At 52.9% G+C, this 17,320-nt stretch overlaps 1 protein-coding gene across 24 annotated transcripts in view; it reads right to left on the bottom strand.

Annotated features, from left to right (window-relative positions):
* IKZF1 (IKAROS family zinc finger 1) overlaps nucleotides 1-17,320 on the bottom strand; it is a 92,781-nt gene that overhangs the window by 60,456 nt on the left and 15,005 nt on the right. For 23 of the 24 annotated variants that reach the window (XM_021063913.2, XM_084978555.1, XM_084978557.1 and 20 more), the window contains exons 2-3: nucleotides 17,093-17,146; nucleotides 7,385-7,504 (exon numbers count right to left, since the gene is read on the bottom strand). In XM_021063913.2, coding sequence (XP_020919572.2) covers nucleotides 7,385-7,504; nucleotides 17,093-17,132 — 160 coding nt within the window. In that variant the 5' untranslated portion in view covers nucleotides 17,133-17,146. Of the gene's footprint in view, nucleotides 1-2,960; nucleotides 2,983-7,384; nucleotides 7,505-17,092; nucleotides 17,147-17,320 lie in introns of those variants that run through there. The other variant, XM_013977974.3, reaches the window with a different exon arrangement.

The raw sequence follows: 17,320 nt of genomic DNA, 5'->3' as shown, positions 1-17,320 counted from the left end.
ACAAACCACGGCTCACCCCAGACAGGCCGAGGGGCCTCTACTGTGACGGTGACCCCCCTTCCCTCGACCCACCCACCACCCACTTCTGAAGGCCAAAATGCGACTCACCTTCCGTGCCCCTGCTCAAACATCAGCTCTCTAAGGCTCCCTGTCCCCGAGCCTCCTGCACTCCGCAGCCTGGCCGGGAACAGGCCTTTCTCCCTCACTGTCCCACATCCTTCAAGTTCCCCAGAGTGGCCTCTGCTGCACCTGACTCTTGCCGGGTCCCTAGCCTCCAGGCCCTCAGAGTGTCTCGCAGGGAGCACTCCAGGTGGAGCTGATGCCAACACCTAGGCTGCGTGGCTGCCCTCGGGGTTCACGCTGCACCTGCACACAGGGAGGGCAGGTGGCTCCCTCACCCTGTGGGTCCCGGCACAGCCATGCTCCTCCAAGGGCCCGTGTGGCCTCGAGTCAATGGCCCCCCAGGACACACACACACACACACACATACACGCCCACTTCAGTTTTCTCCAAAAAATGTTCCTAAGCCTCTGCCTGGTCCTAAGCTTGGTGCCCGATTCCCACCGTCTATCCTGGGGCCTCGTGCAGGATGGACCCAGGGCTGCACAGTCACTTGTTGTAGCTCAGGGCACCAACACTGTCCCGCAAAGGCCATGGTCTCCAACTGGTCTGCGCTGGCCAACAAAAGAGACGTGAGGGAATAGTCAACATTTACTTTCCCATCTGCAATGTCATCGTCCCCCTTCTCGGAACCCGAAAGACTTAGAAGGGAGGCAAAATCATTTTTTTTTTTTTTTTTATGGCCCTGTCTCATGTTTTGGGAAATTCAGGACAATCAGCGTCTCCCATTAGCATACCCTGGGTTTGGCTACACCACCGTGACAGGGTCTGCTGCCTTCCCAGGGCACCCCAAGGGTGAGGCAGCGATTTGCAAGACAAACAGGACAGAATCTTTTTTTTTTTTTCTTTTTGAGGCCGCATCCATGGCATATGGAAGTTCTTAGGCTAGGGGTCCAATCAGAGCTGCAGGTGCCAGCCTATGCCACAGCCACAGCAACGCAGGCTCTGAACCACAACTGTGGCCTACCCCACAGCTCGTGGCAACGCTGGATCCTTAACCCACTGAGCAAGGCCAGGCATGGAACCTGCATCCTCATGGATACTGGTCAGGTTCTTAACCCGATGAGCCACAACGGGAACTCCAGGACAGAATACTTAAAGTGCGCCCTCCCCGCCCCCGCCCCCGCCCCCGCCCCCAACTGCTTCCATCTGCAGAGGAGACAGGCCCCAGATGAGACGTGCACATGAGTCTAAATGGTATGCTTTCAGTTGTTCTTCAGAAGAAAACTGGAAAGCCAGGCGCCCAGCATGGGGATGCAGCTCCACAGACGGTTCCCTCTGCCAGCTCCTGCCACAGAGCACAGCCTGAGCTCAGCTGCAGCCAGTGTTCAGATGCTGCGAGATAATGGTTCTCCCGAGCTCGAATGGGGTTTATCGGTTCAGAGGAGATGCAGCCCACAGATAAAGACAACTTCCTCTAACTGCTGATTAGGTAAGCGGGCGCGGCATCCGTCCTCAAAAGCTCTCCCCCCACCCCGACTCCAATGAGACCAAAGCCCCCTGTTTCCATCGTGACAGACTCTCCCCAGCACCTGCCCCTCCCGGGCTGCGGGGGGCGTGACCACCCTCGACCCCACGGTGGTACCTGCTCGGGGTCCGGCTCAAAACTTTAAAGCAAAAGTGAGCTCTGGCACCAGAATCACCCATTAAAAATATCTGAATCCTCTGAAAACTCAAACTCCAGCCTTCATCCTCACGACTAAGTCAAGGAATTTTTATTTCAAGTGAATGGACCCCAAACAAAAACTTATGTGTTTAGACACGTAGTCATTTTCCTGGATTCCAAGGATGGGGCTGGGGGATGGGAGAGGGGGAAGAAATCCAGATTTTTTTCTACTTCCGTTTTCTTTCCTTTTCTTGCCAGGGTGAACCAAACCCTGGTGGAGCCCCTCAAAGGGAAGGCCCCAGAGGGAGCTCATTCAGCCTCAGGAACGCCAGCTCTGGCATGGCTGGGTCCCTATGCTGTACAGCAGAAACTGGCACAACACTCTAAATCAACTAGACTCCAAGAAATGACATTTTTTTCAATAAGATTTTTTAAAAAGAGAGAGAGTGCGAGAGAATGCCGGTTCTGGAGAGCAGCCCGCTCTGAACGCCTCGCTGGGGGAGGTGACTTGCAGGCATTGAGTCCTACACCAAGTGCCAGTGGAATGATGGCTGTCACCTTCCTCCTCTGGGGTGGGGCACCCAAGCAAGCAGGCAAAGGAAGCACATTCTAGAAGGCGACCAGGTGCATATAAACGTAAGTCATGGACCCATGCTCACGGCACCCAACACTCACAGCTCCCTCTGCACTGCAGTGACCACAAGGTCACCCGCATTTGTCTAAGTGGCCAAGCCTCATTCCACCCCAGGCCGGTCTCAAGCCTCTGGCCCTCCACTGGTTCGCCCCCCTCCTCCGTGCTCCTACAACTGCTCTTTCTCTGTCAGTCCCTTGGTACTGTAACGCTCCTGCCGCAGGGCCGTCCCCTGATTCCAAGGCCTAACTTGCCCGGCATCTCGCTCAGGGGGCCAGCCGGTTCTCCGGCCTCTCTCTGTCCTTTGCTCCAGCCCGCCAAGCCTCCCTCCCCGCCAGCCACAGGCACGCAAGGTCAGAGGGGGAGGGCCCCCTACGTCGTCCTCGGCCTGACTTGGGTCTGGGCCCAGCCTGCCCCCCAGCCCAGCCCCTCCCCTGCAGGCCTGTGGGCTCACTCTTGGCGTCCGGAACTGGAAGACCCGTGCTCAATTTTAGGGCAGGAAAACCCACACACACCAAGGGACAGCGAGGCAGCAGTGGGCAACACTTCATGCTCTGAGGAAGAACGAGACAGAAGGGCTACTGAATAATAGAGGTAACCTACATTTTCCACGGCTTTATCCACAATGCTTATCTGCTCCATTGGATGCCACTCCCGACAAGATTCCTGCGTGGGCCACTTCAGTGGGCCCCCATCAACAGCTGTCGGCACAACTCCCGACCCATTTTCCCCTTCTCTAGCGCACCTGCCATGGCTCGCTGAGAACATCTGGGGTTGCCCTCCGAGGTCACCGAGGACGCCCTCTGCTCTAAGCAGTTTCACACACAACCACTTCAGAGAGGTGAGATGCCTCTCATTTTTAAAGACACCACTTCAGAAGAGCAAGCCACTATCTCATTAAACGACTGTCCTGGTGACGCAGTCCCCCAGGGTTGGGACGTTCTTTCCCGTGTCTAACTTGAGCCCTTCACGCTGCACTTCAGATCCTTGCTTCCTCGAGTTCAGACCTGGAGGAAAACGGAGCCCAACAAGGGCCGGGGCTTGGTCTGGCCTCGTTCCTCCGACACCTTTTTACCTGTATCTTGTTTTAATCCAGGAGAACCACATCTCCACGCGGCCCTCCAGGAGTTCCTCCCATGTGGGGGGGGCGGGCTTGCGGTGCAGAAGGAAGGACACTTTTCTCATTCTGGGAGTGACCTGCCATCAGTAAGATACGACCGCCCCAACGTAAAGGGCAGATTTCTACCACTTCCCAACAAGGACCCCCCCCCCCCCCGCCATTTGTTCTCCTGGTTGAGATTAGAGTCATCTGGGCTGGTGACAGCGGCTCAGGGCTTCTCAGAAGCATTGCTCAGCTCTCCCACAACAGACGCCCAGGGGTCTGTCGGCACCGAATACCCCCGCCTTCCAGCCTCGCCCCATTCCTCGAGATTCCCACCGGGTCGGCGAGCACCCCTGACTTGAACTTGGGTCCGGCAGGTCTCCATCTCCCCGGTGGCCTTGCCCTCTTCTGACGGGCTCCTCCCTGCTCTCCTTGGCTCTGTCTTCAGGTCGCTTGTTCTCTGGCTCCCATGCTTAGAAATCAACACTTCCCTCGTCCATCCCCCGGGCTGCACGTCTTCCCCACTCTTCTCCTCTCTCAGGAAGTTACCACAGGCTCCTTCCCTCAGCTCAAAAATCTTTAAAAGAGGAGTTTCCATCGTGGCTCAGTGGTTAACAACCCGACTCGCATCCATGAGGACGTGGGTTCAATCCCTGGCCTCACTCAGTGGGCTAAGGATCTGGCGTTGCTGTGGCTGTGGTGTAGGCCAGAGGCTACAGCTCCGATTTGACCCCTAGCCTGGGAACCTCCACATGCTGTGGGTGCAGCCCTTAAAAAAAAGCCAAAAAAAAAAAAAAATCCTTTTTCTGCCATTTACTGTCTTTTTTTACTTTAGGTCTTTGTTATTCTGTCCTCAGCAAAGCATGTTTGAGGGTTTTTTTAGCCACACCCAAAGCATGTGGAAGTTTCCTGGCCAAGGATTGAACCCACGCCACAGCAGCGACCAGTGCAGTGGCAGTGAAAATGCCAGGTCCTTAACCCGCTGCACCACCAGGGAACTCTGCATTTTTTCAGTGAACCCTGGAAACCCTTCTATGAGCTGTGCTTGGCGCTGTGGCCACTTTGAGATGAGGACAGTGTCTGGCCTGGGGGGCTGGACGCGGCCCTTCTGTCTCCCAGGCGCGGCGCCCCGGGCAGCCTCCGCCCTCCCTGCTCCTCCTCTGAGGCTGGCGGCTTGTCCGCAGGGAGGGGCTCCTGCTTCCTGTTGTCTGTCTCCTGGCCCAGCCTCCTTCTGCTCTTCTGCCTTCTTCCCGGGGAGCTGACGAAATACAGTTTCAAGCGCGTTTCCTTTTCGTTCTTCTACTCAACCCTCTGTCGTTTCAAACTGTCTCCTAGTGCCAGTGACCTCCTCACTGGTTTAGAGCTACTTGTGACGCATCCCTTTAATAAACAACCCATGCCCGCACTCTCAAGCCGGCCCATTTCCTGCAAAACCCAGGAAGGATGGTTTCTAAAGCTCAGGGTCCCTGCGCGAAGAGTAACTGCGTTCCTTCTTGCTGGCTTCACTCTGTGGTCCTCTGGGGTCCTCTGCCTTGTTAACTGGTCTCCTCAATGCCCCCACTTCCACCCCTGCCCTGGACTCCCCCCGCCCCCGTCCTGTCCTCTGTGCTTCTGTCCTTTGCAATTTCCTTGCAGTGACCCCCCAGCACTCCTTGGTCAACTGCTGCCCTGTTTCAGCACCATGTTCCCTGCCTGTCCACGTGGCTATGACAAACGCTATTTCCAAGCCAAGAGAAGAGGCTTCTGGGGTGTTTTGAGTTGGATGACTCTGAAACTCGGTTTTTAGAAACTTCATGTGAATGAGAATCACGCCACAGGGCGAGGAACCCCTGGGAGGAGCCCACAGGTGATCACAGACTCCTGCCCCCGCCCCAGCCCATCTAGCGCCAGAATGCAGGCTGGGGACCAGCGGCTGGATAACCTCCTCCCGGAGCAGATCACATCACGGACCCTCTCAGGTCCTGCGGGGCGACATGCTGAGACCGCGAAGGCATCTGTAACACCGGCTGCTTTACCTCCCCCAAGTGCACTGTTCCCTCCCCAGGAATCAGCCCAGTTTCCATTTTTCGAAAGGATGGCAGGCTGCACAGTGCAGCTGTGGGGATCTGGGGGGAGGGGCTCCCCCGCTTCTCCAGAACCACCCCAGCGTCCAAACTCTGGTGTCTGGGCTCTCGGCTCATTTTATATCCACCTAACTTCTCTGGCTTTGGGTCCCTGAGGCCCAGGGGACACAGGAGGCTCTGCTTGGTGATGTGTGAGAATGTACCTATCTCACTGCTTGCTTTAGGGACGAAGCAAATCAGACCAGGCGGGGTAACCCCACCGGGAGCTTTTCACAGGCCACCTCTGCACATCTTTACCGTGTATGCACCCCATCGCCGTCTTAATGTTTTGATTTCAATTTGACTTTTTAATTGATGTAAGTGTGTCTCGAAAGGAAACTCTGCCGCAGTTCAGTGGGCGTGTGACAGGCCAGGACCTCCTGCACTAAAGGGAAGACGGTGAAGCAGATGCCCTCTGGGGTCCCAGCCTGGGGAACGGAGGTGTGCAGAACAGAGAGGAGAAGGCACAAAGGCAGCGTCTTTCCCCACCTGCCCCCCGCCCCGTAGAAAAGGGGCTCAGAAAGCACTTGTCTTCTGGGCTTCTCCCCTCCACAGGCTGCAGCCGCTACCCTGGCCTGTTTGCACAGCTACCTGCACAGCTACATGAAAAAGAAACCCAAGAGCCCTAACCTGCAAGGTCTGCCTGATTTCTAAGACCCATGAACACATACAAAATTGGTTTCTTAGTTGCCCGAGAGGATGTCTGGCAGGAAGATACCTGGCGGCGCTCAGGACCCAGGAGCTTCACCCACGTGCCCTCCTTGGCTCCACCCAAGACCGGTCCTACCTCAGTTCTACCTGTGTGCCCTTCACAACACTCCTCTGGGCAAAGAAGCGGCTCAAGCTCAGAGCTTTTACTTTAAAACAGGAAAAAGAAAACAGGTATTCCAAGGGACCGCTGACTCATGAGCTAGGGCACAATGGAGCAAAAGCTTTGAGCCAGAACTTGAGTCCCCTTCTGACTCTGCCATGTGACCTTGGCTAATCCACGGACTTCTCTGGGCCTCAGTTTTCTCCTAACATAGAGAATGGAAGAAGCTCTCTAAACCTGAACGGCAGCCTGGGCAGGCTACCTGGGCAGGGATTGCAGGCCCTTTGAGGCACTCTTCCATGCCAAAGGGGTGTACATGTCCGCTCACCGAGATTATTTAGATGTACTTTAACATGAAAAAAGTTCTATTTATCAACTTTTCTATTTCGAGTTCAACTAGACAGTGAAAGAAACAGCCGTGAGGAGGCCCCACTGTGGCACAGTGGGGTGGGTGGCATCTCTGAGCACGGGTTCGATCCCCAGCCCAGCTCAGTGGGTTAAAGGATCCAGCACTGCCACAGCTGAGGCGTAGGTCGCAACTGTGGTTCAGATCTGACCCCTGGCCCGGGAACTCCATAGGCCACAAGGTGGCCAAAAATAATGAAAAAAAAAAAAAAAAAAAAGCAATGAGAGGGTTCACCTAAAATTGCCAGATTGGGCTCCGTCTGAACAAAAGCTATGAAAATGAATAGCCCGATGGCCAGAACACATAAAATGGATATTTTTCACCCACTGCCATCCATAAAACGGGAGATTCCTGCCATGCACTGAGGACAGGAGGTGGTGCCAGCCCTGTGCTCTCCTGGGGGTGGGGGTGCTGATGGACGCTGCCCCTTCGCTCCCCATGCGGGGTTCCCGGCCACACGGAGCTGGGTCCCCCTCCTGCATTTCTTGTTTCCTTAACTTGGGGGCTGAGGGGAAACCACAGACAGAAGGGCTGCAGAGACCACGGCCCCGCAGGCTGGGAGGGCGTGGGGGCTGCACACAAAGCGGAGGGGGGGGGGGCACTCACCGGCTCCTCTCTCGCCCTTGCAGTTCTGCTGTCCTCCAGACGTGGTGGACAGGTCTTCGGGCACCGGCATGGGCTCATCGCCATCGTCCGCGGTGTCGCTCACGGGAGGGCTCTCCTTCCCTGGGGAGACAAGGGGGAGCTTGAGAGTCTGGGGACGTGGCAGTCACGAGGACGGGCCAGGGGCAGGGCCTCACCTTGGCTTGGCCTGAGTGACTGCGATGAGTTCGCATTCCCTGTTGGCGTGAGAGCCGGCCTCCCTTTTCTACAAGACTATCACTGCCGTACCCCAAAATGGGACAACACAGACACAAACAACACCTAAATCACCTGCAGTCCTATAGAGGTCACACGGCCAAAGCCGCGGCGAGCGGGGGGGTGTGTGCGCATGCGCGCATCCATGGATACTCACATATTCTGCCTAAGATGCGGTGACATAGTTCCTTCATTGAAACCAACTCTAGTCTTTAGACATTCTCACGACCAGTGACTCCATTTCCACAACTTTATTCCCAATGACTGTGTCATACTCCCTTGCAAAGGCAAGTAGGATTTACTTAAACTTAGACTGTGTTCAATCTTTTTTTTTTTTTTTTTTTTGGTCTTTTTGCCATTTCTAGGGCCACTTCTGCAGCACATGGAGATTCCCAGGCTAGGGGTCAAATCAGAGCTGCAGCCTCCAGCCTACACCAGAGCCACAGCCACGCTGGATCCGAGCCCCGTCTGTGACACACACCACAGCTCACGGCAACGCCGGATCCTTAACCCACTGAGCAAGGCCAGGGATTGAACCCGCAACCTCATGGTTCTTAGTCGGGTTCGTTAACCACTGAGCCACGACGGGAACTCCATTTTTTTTTTTTTTTAATGATAAAACAACTCTGTGGTGAACCTGCTAAGAGCCAGCCTTTGCCCGCGTTCCTAATGAGCACCATGGCGTCACCCTTGCAAGTTCTACATCTGGGTCAGAAGCATCCACGTTTTTAAGGCTCTGCGTGTGTTCGGCTGAATAGCTTACCTATAGGTCTGGTTTCTCTTCACCCCCTTACAAGTCTGCTCACCACCCTCATGTGAGTTTGTTTTGAAGGTCACTTGTTTGGGCAACCTGGTCAGAGCCACACATTCTGAGTCCGTTGGCTCTCTTTTCAAGAGCCAGGGAATATTGCTGCCAGATGCCCAATGTGGATACTGCAGTGGGGTCAGCAAGCTTGGAAGGAGGAAGAGCAGGCAATGCCATGCCTCCCAGGAACATAATTCCGTCCTCATCTGCACAGAAGGCCTGTCACCAGGAATTCTTGGTTTTTTTTTTTGTTGTTGTTGTTGTTGTTGTTTTTTTTTTTTGGTTTTTGGCTTTTGTTTTTTAGTGTATCATTAATTTACAGTGTTGTATCAATTTCTGCTGAACAGTATATACTATACAGTGACCCAGTCATATATACACCTATCCTTGAAATAAGAAAATACCACAGAATCCACACAACTCCCAAACTTGCTTCTCATTTACAAAGCAGCATTGACCAAGTGAACCAGGCTTCCCCAGGACGCCCTGTCTATTCTGACTGAATTATGATAAACTTCACCAGAAGCTCCAGGATCGGGCAGCTCACGGCCACTTCCAGGAATTCAACCCTGGGAAGCCAGGACGGGTAGAAAATGCTCCTGTTCCTTTGAAACTGAAACCCCTGTATCTTCTCATGTAGGTGGGACCTAAAATTGAGTTAAGAGGCATAAACCACAGGCAAGGAAATGGCTGGTGACCCCCATCCCCTGCCCCGCCCCTGCCCTGGATGCAAACTAGCCCATGTGCGCTGCTGGGGAGACAGCTGAGATGAAGAGCCTGATGGAAGGTGAGTGGGAAAGTGATGGGCTGGCATGGGCCAGCAGCCGGGCATGTCCACCCAGAAAGCCAGACCCTCAGGACAGTGTCAGATGGTGAGGGAAGTGTGCCTGGACAAGGTGAGGCAGAGAGTGACATGTTCTTGTTGGGCTGAATCAACCACCTGCAAGAACCACACAACCCATCAGAGAACAGGCAGGACCAGTGCACGCGTCCTCAGCAGAGGAGAGGACCCTTCTGGGAATAATGAAAACAGAAGCTGCAAGGTACCAGCTGACGCTTTGGGGAGAGCACTGTGTTCTCTGGGAGACAGACGTGACCCTTTAATGCTCCAGCTGAACTGTGATCATCCCAGGTGGCATATTTTCAGAAAGAGCATTATTGGGTATTTTGGGGGAGCCAGTACAGGATGAATAAAGATGGGGCAGGATTATAAGAATTTCCCAGGGGAAGACCAAAGCCAGAGAGAAAGTGACTCAAGCGTTGAGCTGCACTGGATGTGTCTTACATCACTTAGGGTTTTCAACACCCTAAAGAGGAGGCTTTAAAAGTGGCTGAGGTCTCAGGGCTGCTCTTCACCTATTTCATAAACGGGGAAGAGCCCGGAATAGGAGCAGCAGGAAGCATGAAAAGCACCTGACGACTCTCTTCCTTAGGATTTCCTAGAGTAACGGACTCCCACTTCGAGGCCCTCAGAGGCTCTTTTCTCTTTTTTGTTAAGAATAACTTTTAAAAATTATTGAAGTATAGTTGATTTAACATGTTAGTCTCAGATGTCCAGCAAAGCGATGCAGATACATATGTATAACTTGCTGCTTAGCTTTTTCTGTTTTTACGGCCACACCCATGGCGTATGGAAGTTCCAGGCCAGGAATTGAATCTGAGCTGCAGCTGTGACCTACACCGGCGCTGCAGCAACGCGGGATCCTTTGACCCACTGCGCCAGGTGGGGATTGAACCCACACCTCCACAGAGACCCAAGCCGCTGCATCTGGATCCTTAACCCCGCCCCAGCGGGAACTCCTGTTTATCTGTTTTATTTATAGGCGTGTGTACATGTTAACCCCAAACTCCTAATTTACCCCTCCCTCACGTGTCCGCTTTGGTGACCGTAAGTTTGTTTGCGAAGGCTGTGAGTCTCTTTCTGTTTTGAAACATGTTCATTTGTATCACTTTTTTAGATTCCACGTGTAAGCGGTGTCTTACGATAGTTTTGTCCATCTTGTTTCGCTTCACAAGAAAATCTCTTGTTCTCGCAAAGGACTTCAGTACCTGAAGCCGGGCTTCTATGTAGAGTGAGACAGTGCCTGGCGGGGAGGCTGGGAGATGAGAGACCCGGGCCCCTCTCTTCCCTGAGGACCCCGAGGAGCCCCTACTGACCATGGGGCCCCTGGCCTAACGAACTGACCCAGTGTTTAAGGGTGCAGAGTGTGAGGTGTGCACAAGCCGCTTTTTGATTAACCAGCTGTCATTCCTATGGGGTGGAAGCAGGAGGCCGAGAAACTTAACTCTATTCATGTGGTTTTTGCTCATTCTGGGCTTCCCGGTGAGACCTTTGGAGAACTGGGGGATGGAGTTAGATACCTGGGCACGTGGAATCAAGGGGGTCACAGGGAATCAGGACCTGCCTGGTGAAGGGGAGCTGGTTCTCTGCTCTGCTCGATTCGTGGGAAAATGCCTCCAAACCACCTTTGTAAAACTTGAGCTGATCAGACTTAAGGAGGAGGAAGTGGTAGAGGAAGGACCGGGAGTTTGGGGTGAGAAGGCAAACTACTGTCTACAGGATGGATGGACAACAAGGTCCGGCTGTGCAGCACAGGGAACTCTATCCAGGATCCTGTGATAAACCATCTTGGAAACAAATACGAAAAAGAATGTATACATGTGTCTAACTGAGTCACTCTGCTGTAGAGAAGACACTTCAATAAAATTCAAAGAAAATTGAGTCGATCTGTTTCTCAGGAACAAGAGCAACGACAACTCGCCGAGGCACCAGACGTGCTTCCGCCTGGTTGGTCTCGGGCGCTGAGCCGAATGCCAGCCCTCACGTGGCATCGCAGTGCTTTCCCTGTTTCCTACGTGAGGGGACCAGGAATAATGCAGAAGGTGTGGGCCGTGATTCTAACGCCCCGGGTCGGATCGATCCGTAGGCACTCCCCGTGCAGAGGGAGGCTAAAACAGCAGGCTCGACGTGCACAGCGGCTTCTGAGACAAAGTCAGGGCGGGAGGAGAGTGGGCAAGACACGGCCACACGCCCGCCAGGCGCCCCGCTGTCACTAGGCCTCGCCTCTGCTCAGCGGTGGTTTTTAAGAGATCATCTGATTTGCCTAAAAGCCCCCAAGTCTGGGCAGTGGCTGCTGAGACACTAATCACTGGCGGGAGCCTTTGTCCTCAGCGGCCCTGGGATTCTGTCTCTGCTGGATATTTCTGCCAGGGACACCTTAGCACTTGGTCGAAACCTTCATGAGTAGCGACCCTCGTCTTAGGTGTTGATTTTAGACAAATGAACCCCGCCAGCCACTTAAAACACAAAAACCATAGGAAGACGAGAAGAGACACAAAAATAAAGCTATTCAATCAAGTCAGCACATGTCCGATCACAGCACATGGTGACTGGACGTTAGCTCTGACTTGGCCAAGTAAGATGAGGGGGAACGTGGAATGAGTCCCTTCTCTCAAGGGGAAAGTGAGGCTAAAGAGCACGATTCTGGCTCGGGGCACAGGGTTGAGAGGATAAAACAGCAATGATACGTGTGGACGGGAAAAGGCTAAGTACGCTTATGGACTTATTTTCTATGGTCTTATTTTGGTCTTAGTTTGTAAACTGAAACTATTGTATTATTTCAGTAATATACTACTATGTTATATTGACATATTATGTATTACACAATTTATTAAGTGTGCTATAGACACTATATTATGGAAAGCCATAATAATCGGACATGTGCTGGCTTTGGTGGCAGCAGCAAGAGTCCTTACTTCCCCAAGTGCAAGCAGAATGTCACAGAGAACCGGAGACAGCAAGGAATCCGGTGTTTAAATGGAAGAATTTAAGAGGTGCGATCAATGTAATTTCAAGTCTTTAGGAAAATAAACAACTGCTTACTGATTTATACATAATTTATCTACTGCCCACATTTCAACTAAAGCATTACCTACGACCAGTGTTTGGGGCCAAACAGATGGGAAAACTGTTTAATCAGCTTATCAACAGCAAGCAAATAATTTCTCAAACAGTTCTGCGATTCCCGTCTTGCCACTGCATGAGTTTTTACCACAAGCAATTGCCCAGGTGAGCAGAATTCCTGGGGGTGAATGAAAAACACCGACTGTCGCGCTACAGGATGATGGGAAGCCTGTACCCAACGCCTGTCTGGTTCCCTTGGGACCTCGGATCAATTATTGAAACTTTCTGAGTCTCTGCTTCCTGCCAGTGGAGGACGTTCCTAGAGCTTCTTCCCTGGGGTCTTGTAAGTTGAAACGAGAAAAACGCTGAGCGTGGTGTTTGGTGAATTCCACACACTCAGTCCACGCGACTTGCTGTGATTAACATCTGCCCTGATGCCTCAGCACAGACGGGCCTCGCTTCCCCAGGCAGGCGATGTCTGTCTACAGGGCCCATTTCTGGCTTCCCTGCTCCAACAAACATGACATATTCCCAGTGAGGAAGCATCCAAGGAGCCTTAGGGCCCTCAGAGCCTGAGCATCCCATAAGCTCAACAGCCCCTGGTTCCCTGTTTGCAGAGGGCACGAGAGTGGTCCAGGAGGCAAGGAAAACTGCCGTCCCAGAGTTGGAGGCAGAGGGGAGATGCTGCTACAGGTCTCACCATCCCCTCTCCCCACGGGTTGACTCTTCCCTGGGAAACCTAAATAAAACCTGTGCACACACATAACCAGTTGTTTGGAAAGCGTTTCAAAGAAGAAGAAAAAGAGAGAGAGAGAGAGAGAGAGAGAGAGAGAGAGAGAGAGAGAGAGAGAACTTACCGAAAGAATGAAGCTGTGCTCTAAAGGGAAGGATGGCTTGCTTTAGACAGACTCTCCTCCAAGCCTGCTCAGCAGCTCTTCCCAACACGAGTGGAGGCAAGGGGGGAAATAGCTCCTGAGTGTCTATTGTCCGCAGTAAACCAGGGCTCAGTCCTCATGGAGGACAAACCCCAGGGAAGAAAGAAACAGGTTGTTGGAAAAAAACTCAGACATTAATGATTTCTCTGTTTTTTCCAGTGAGTATGTCACATATATTAGGTGAACCCTTATAAAACTGCTGATACAGAAGCATTTTTTTTTTTTTTTTTGGCCTCACCCAGGCATGTACAAGTTCCCAGGCCAGGGATCGAACCTGCGCCACAGCAGCCACCAAGCCACAGCAGTGACAATGCTGGGTCCTTAACCCACTGGAACAAAGGAATTCTGTGTAACATTTTTTAACCTATGATAGCGGCAACCTTATAAGGCTCCACTTAGGGGGGAAAAACCCTATTTTTCTTCTCCGGGAACAGAACATAACAAGGAATAATTTTATGGGCAAAGGGATCATTCAGAGCCTCGTCCTCAGACCTCACATCAAGGTCAACTTTGGAGTTCCTGTCACATGGCACAGCAGAAATGAATCCGACGAGGAACCATGAGGTTGCGGGTTCAATCCCAGGCCTTGCTCAGTGGGTTAAGGATCTGGCGTTGCTGTGAGCTGTGGTGTAGGCTGGCAGCTGTCACTCCGATGAGACCTTTAGCCTGGGAAGCTCCATGTGCCGCAAGTGTGGCCCTTATAAAAAAACATGTCAACTTCTGCTTGACTAGATGTGCATCGTTATTCCACAACTGCCCCTTCCCTCCGATTTAGAGACGAAAAAGGAAAAGTGACATGATTTACAGAAGCTGCAAAAAGCAGAAAAAGAATTCTCTGGCGTTCCCACCATGGCACAGTGGGTTAAGAATCCGACTGAAGCGGCTCGGGTCCCTACAGAGGCACGGGTTAAAGGATCTCGTGTTGCAGAAGTTTCAGCTCAGATTCAATCCCTGGCCTGGGAACTTCCACGGGCTGTGGGTGCGGCCATTAAACAAACAAACAACAACAAAGAAGTCTTCAAATCCTTCAGAACAAAGTCCTCAGATGCTCTGAGCACTAAGAACACTCCAAGTTGAATCAAACCAAAGAATTCGTGCAAAGCACTCGAGGTACCTTTCTCTTGCTAGGAGCACACAAAACCAAATTTCAGACCAAATCTTGAGTCTTTTCACACTGGAGTTGTCTTTCTCAGGCAGTCTCGCGTCCTAAGGCCCCCAGCCCTGACACCCTTCTCTGCAAACAGCCACTGCCCAGACAGAATGAGTGTTGAGCATAACGCTAAGGGCAAGAAAATTAGGACAAGAAACGAGGCTTTTGGTATGTTTGTTACCAACCTAGGCGATCAGAATATTGACCTGCTGTTCCTACAGAACATTCTAGAGCTGCGGGCCTAGGCTCTGGTTTTGGCTTTGCGTTTGGAACGGCAGCGTCTGCACTGATCAGAGGAGTCTCCCCTTCAGGGCATCATGTCAGAAGCCGATGGAGAAGCTTCCCAGGAAGAAAGCAGCAAGGGGAAGGCAGAAGAGCAGAAACAGCGAAAGAAAGGGTCTCTCTGTGCCTCGGGCGCTTTTAACACCCCGTGTCTCTGACCCTCTCATCACGTCCAGCCACCGTCTGTTATCCTCGGGAATGGAGCTGGACTCCGCCTCTCCTCGGGACCCACCAGCACGACCAGGTCCCAGCCAAGCCCAAGGAGAGGCTGCAAAGAGCCAGCGTTCTTTTGTTTTTCTTAAATAGTTTTACTGTTGTTGTGGATACTTCTGTTTAGGAGACAAAGTATGCCAAGCGGGAGGGGGCGGGAGGGGGATGGACGGACGGGGAGTTCGGTGTCAGGAGATGCAAACTCTGACATTTAGAATGGATGAGCAATGAGGTCCTGCTGTACAGCACAGGGGACTCTGTCCAGTCTCTTGAGACAGAATATGATAGAAAAGAACATAAGAAAAGAATGTGTCCACAGGTGTGACCGAGTCACTTTGCTGTACAGCAGAAATTGGCACAGCATTGTAAATCAACTGTAATAATTAAAAAAAGAAGAAGGATTACTTAAGGGGAATACATCCAAATAATGCTGAAAGGCAGAAGATGAAAACCAAAGTCCGCCTCCCCTCCTCTACCACACCCACCCCTGCCCCCACCCCAGTCTTCCTGGAGGGGGGGACGGCGGGGGCACACGGTAAATACTGATCCAGAATTTCCTTAAACGTATACACAGCCATGTGGAAAGTGTGTGTGTGATTTGCTTTTATTGTAACGAACAAGATCCATGGGAATTCCCTGGTGGCTCAATGGGTTCAGGACCTGGTGGTGTTACTGCTATGGCTCTGGTTGCTGCTAAGGCATAGGTTCAATCCCTGGCCTGGAACTTCCACGTGTAGCCAAAAAAAAAAAAAAAAAGAATAAGGATTCTGCTTTGCACAAATGAACCTTTCCACAGAAAAGAAACTCATGGGCTTGGAGAACAGACTTGTGGTTGCCAAGGGGGAGGGGGCGGGGGAGGGAGTGGGATGGACGGGGCGCTTGGGGTTCATAGACGCAGACTCTTGCCTTTGGAATGGATAAGCAAAGGGACCCTGCTGTGTGGCACTGGGGACTAGGTCGCGTCACTTATGACGGAGCATGATCACGTGCGAACAAAGAACCTGTACACGTATGTGACTGGGTCCCCTTGCTGTACAGTGGAAAGTGGACAGAACACTGTAAACCAGCTATAATGGAAACAATAAAAATCATTATAAAAAGCAAGAATTCTGCTTTGCGCACCTCCTCACGAAACATGCTGTGTGCACCTTCTCGTGCACCTTGGATGTGTCTTTCTGTACGGCTATAGGCACACCGTCCTGACTGCCAAGAGCTGAGTGAACAGGCGCAGGGACGGACGAAGTGTCTTCCAGCCTGGGCGCCAGGGCTGCGGCGAGCACGGCTGAACCTCCCTGTGCCCCGGTGAGAGCACGTCCAGGGCTACTTCCTGCAGCAGGCGGTCCGTCTCCAGGCCGAGGGACCCCGAGTCCCTCTCCTGCACGTTCCCCGGGAGCAGCCACAGGCAGGGCCGCAGCGCAGGCTCCGCTCTGCTGTCTATCACAAGGACTGACCGGGACCCAGAGGCAGGGTTCAGTAACAACCGGACCCCGGGGTTGGGGCCAGCAGGGTGGTGGGCTTCCTGCGCCTCTGCCCGCTGAGCTGCCCAGGCTCTACCAGCCTGGCTGCGGCTCCGCCCTCCTGGGCATCATCCATTGGGCCAGTGGAATCGGCTTTGGGCCTCGTCTCCCACTGGGAGCGGCCATGCCCCGGGTCTCAGGTGACTGAGGGGAACAGCCACATCCAACAGGACTTGAAATCCATCCGGTCCAGGGGAGCAGCTCTGTCTCCACACTTAACCAGCATTCTGAATTGTGCCCCAGCTCTTCTCAAGTCCTTTCTGCTCTTCTACCTCCACCCGCCTCCTCCCCTCTCCTCCCTCTTCCTCTCTCTCTCTTCTGCACCCTCGTTGGTATCTGGTTGGAGGCCAAGACAGATCCAATGGGTCCTTTTTCCTCCCCAGGAGGAGCACCAGCAACTGCATGCTTTCCAACTGGCTCTCAGACTGAACAGGAAACCTAATTTTCCCTCGGAGGTTTCTCTAGCCAGGGTGTCACACTGGGAAAGCGAGAGGTGAGAGGTGAAGGGGAAGCCTGATACCCACAAGCATCCGGGCCTCTCCTCCGGCCGGCCTGCCCTCTGCCTCCCCTGTGGCCGGCCAGCACCTTGGCTTTGAGTCCAGGGTGCCGGCGGCGCCCTCTCCCTGACCTCCCCTCCACGCACAGGCTCTCACCTGAAACTTGGGACACGTCTTGACTCTCATCAGCGTCCATTGTCCTCAGGTTATCTGAGAAAGAGAGGAAGGGATTTTAGTTGAAGGCAAATTACTCAAGAGATCGGAGAGGGAGAAAGAGCGATAAAGAAGACCCGAGCGACTTAACAACAAGGCCGTCTACCAAGAATGATGCATTTTCCTCTCCCACACTTGCTCGAGTATCAGACTGGCACAGACCTTGATCCT

The sequence above is a fragment of the Sus scrofa genome, chromosome 9 (assembly GCF_054392235.1).
Source record: "Sus scrofa isolate SSC_HxYL_T2T_F1_AM1 chromosome 9, Sscrofa_HxYL_maternal_Yorkshire_Landrace_v2.0, whole genome shotgun sequence".
NCBI classification, from domain to species: Eukaryota; Metazoa; Chordata; class Mammalia; order Artiodactyla; family Suidae; genus Sus; species Sus scrofa.
This window is presented reverse-complemented; position numbering and strand designations above follow the sequence as displayed.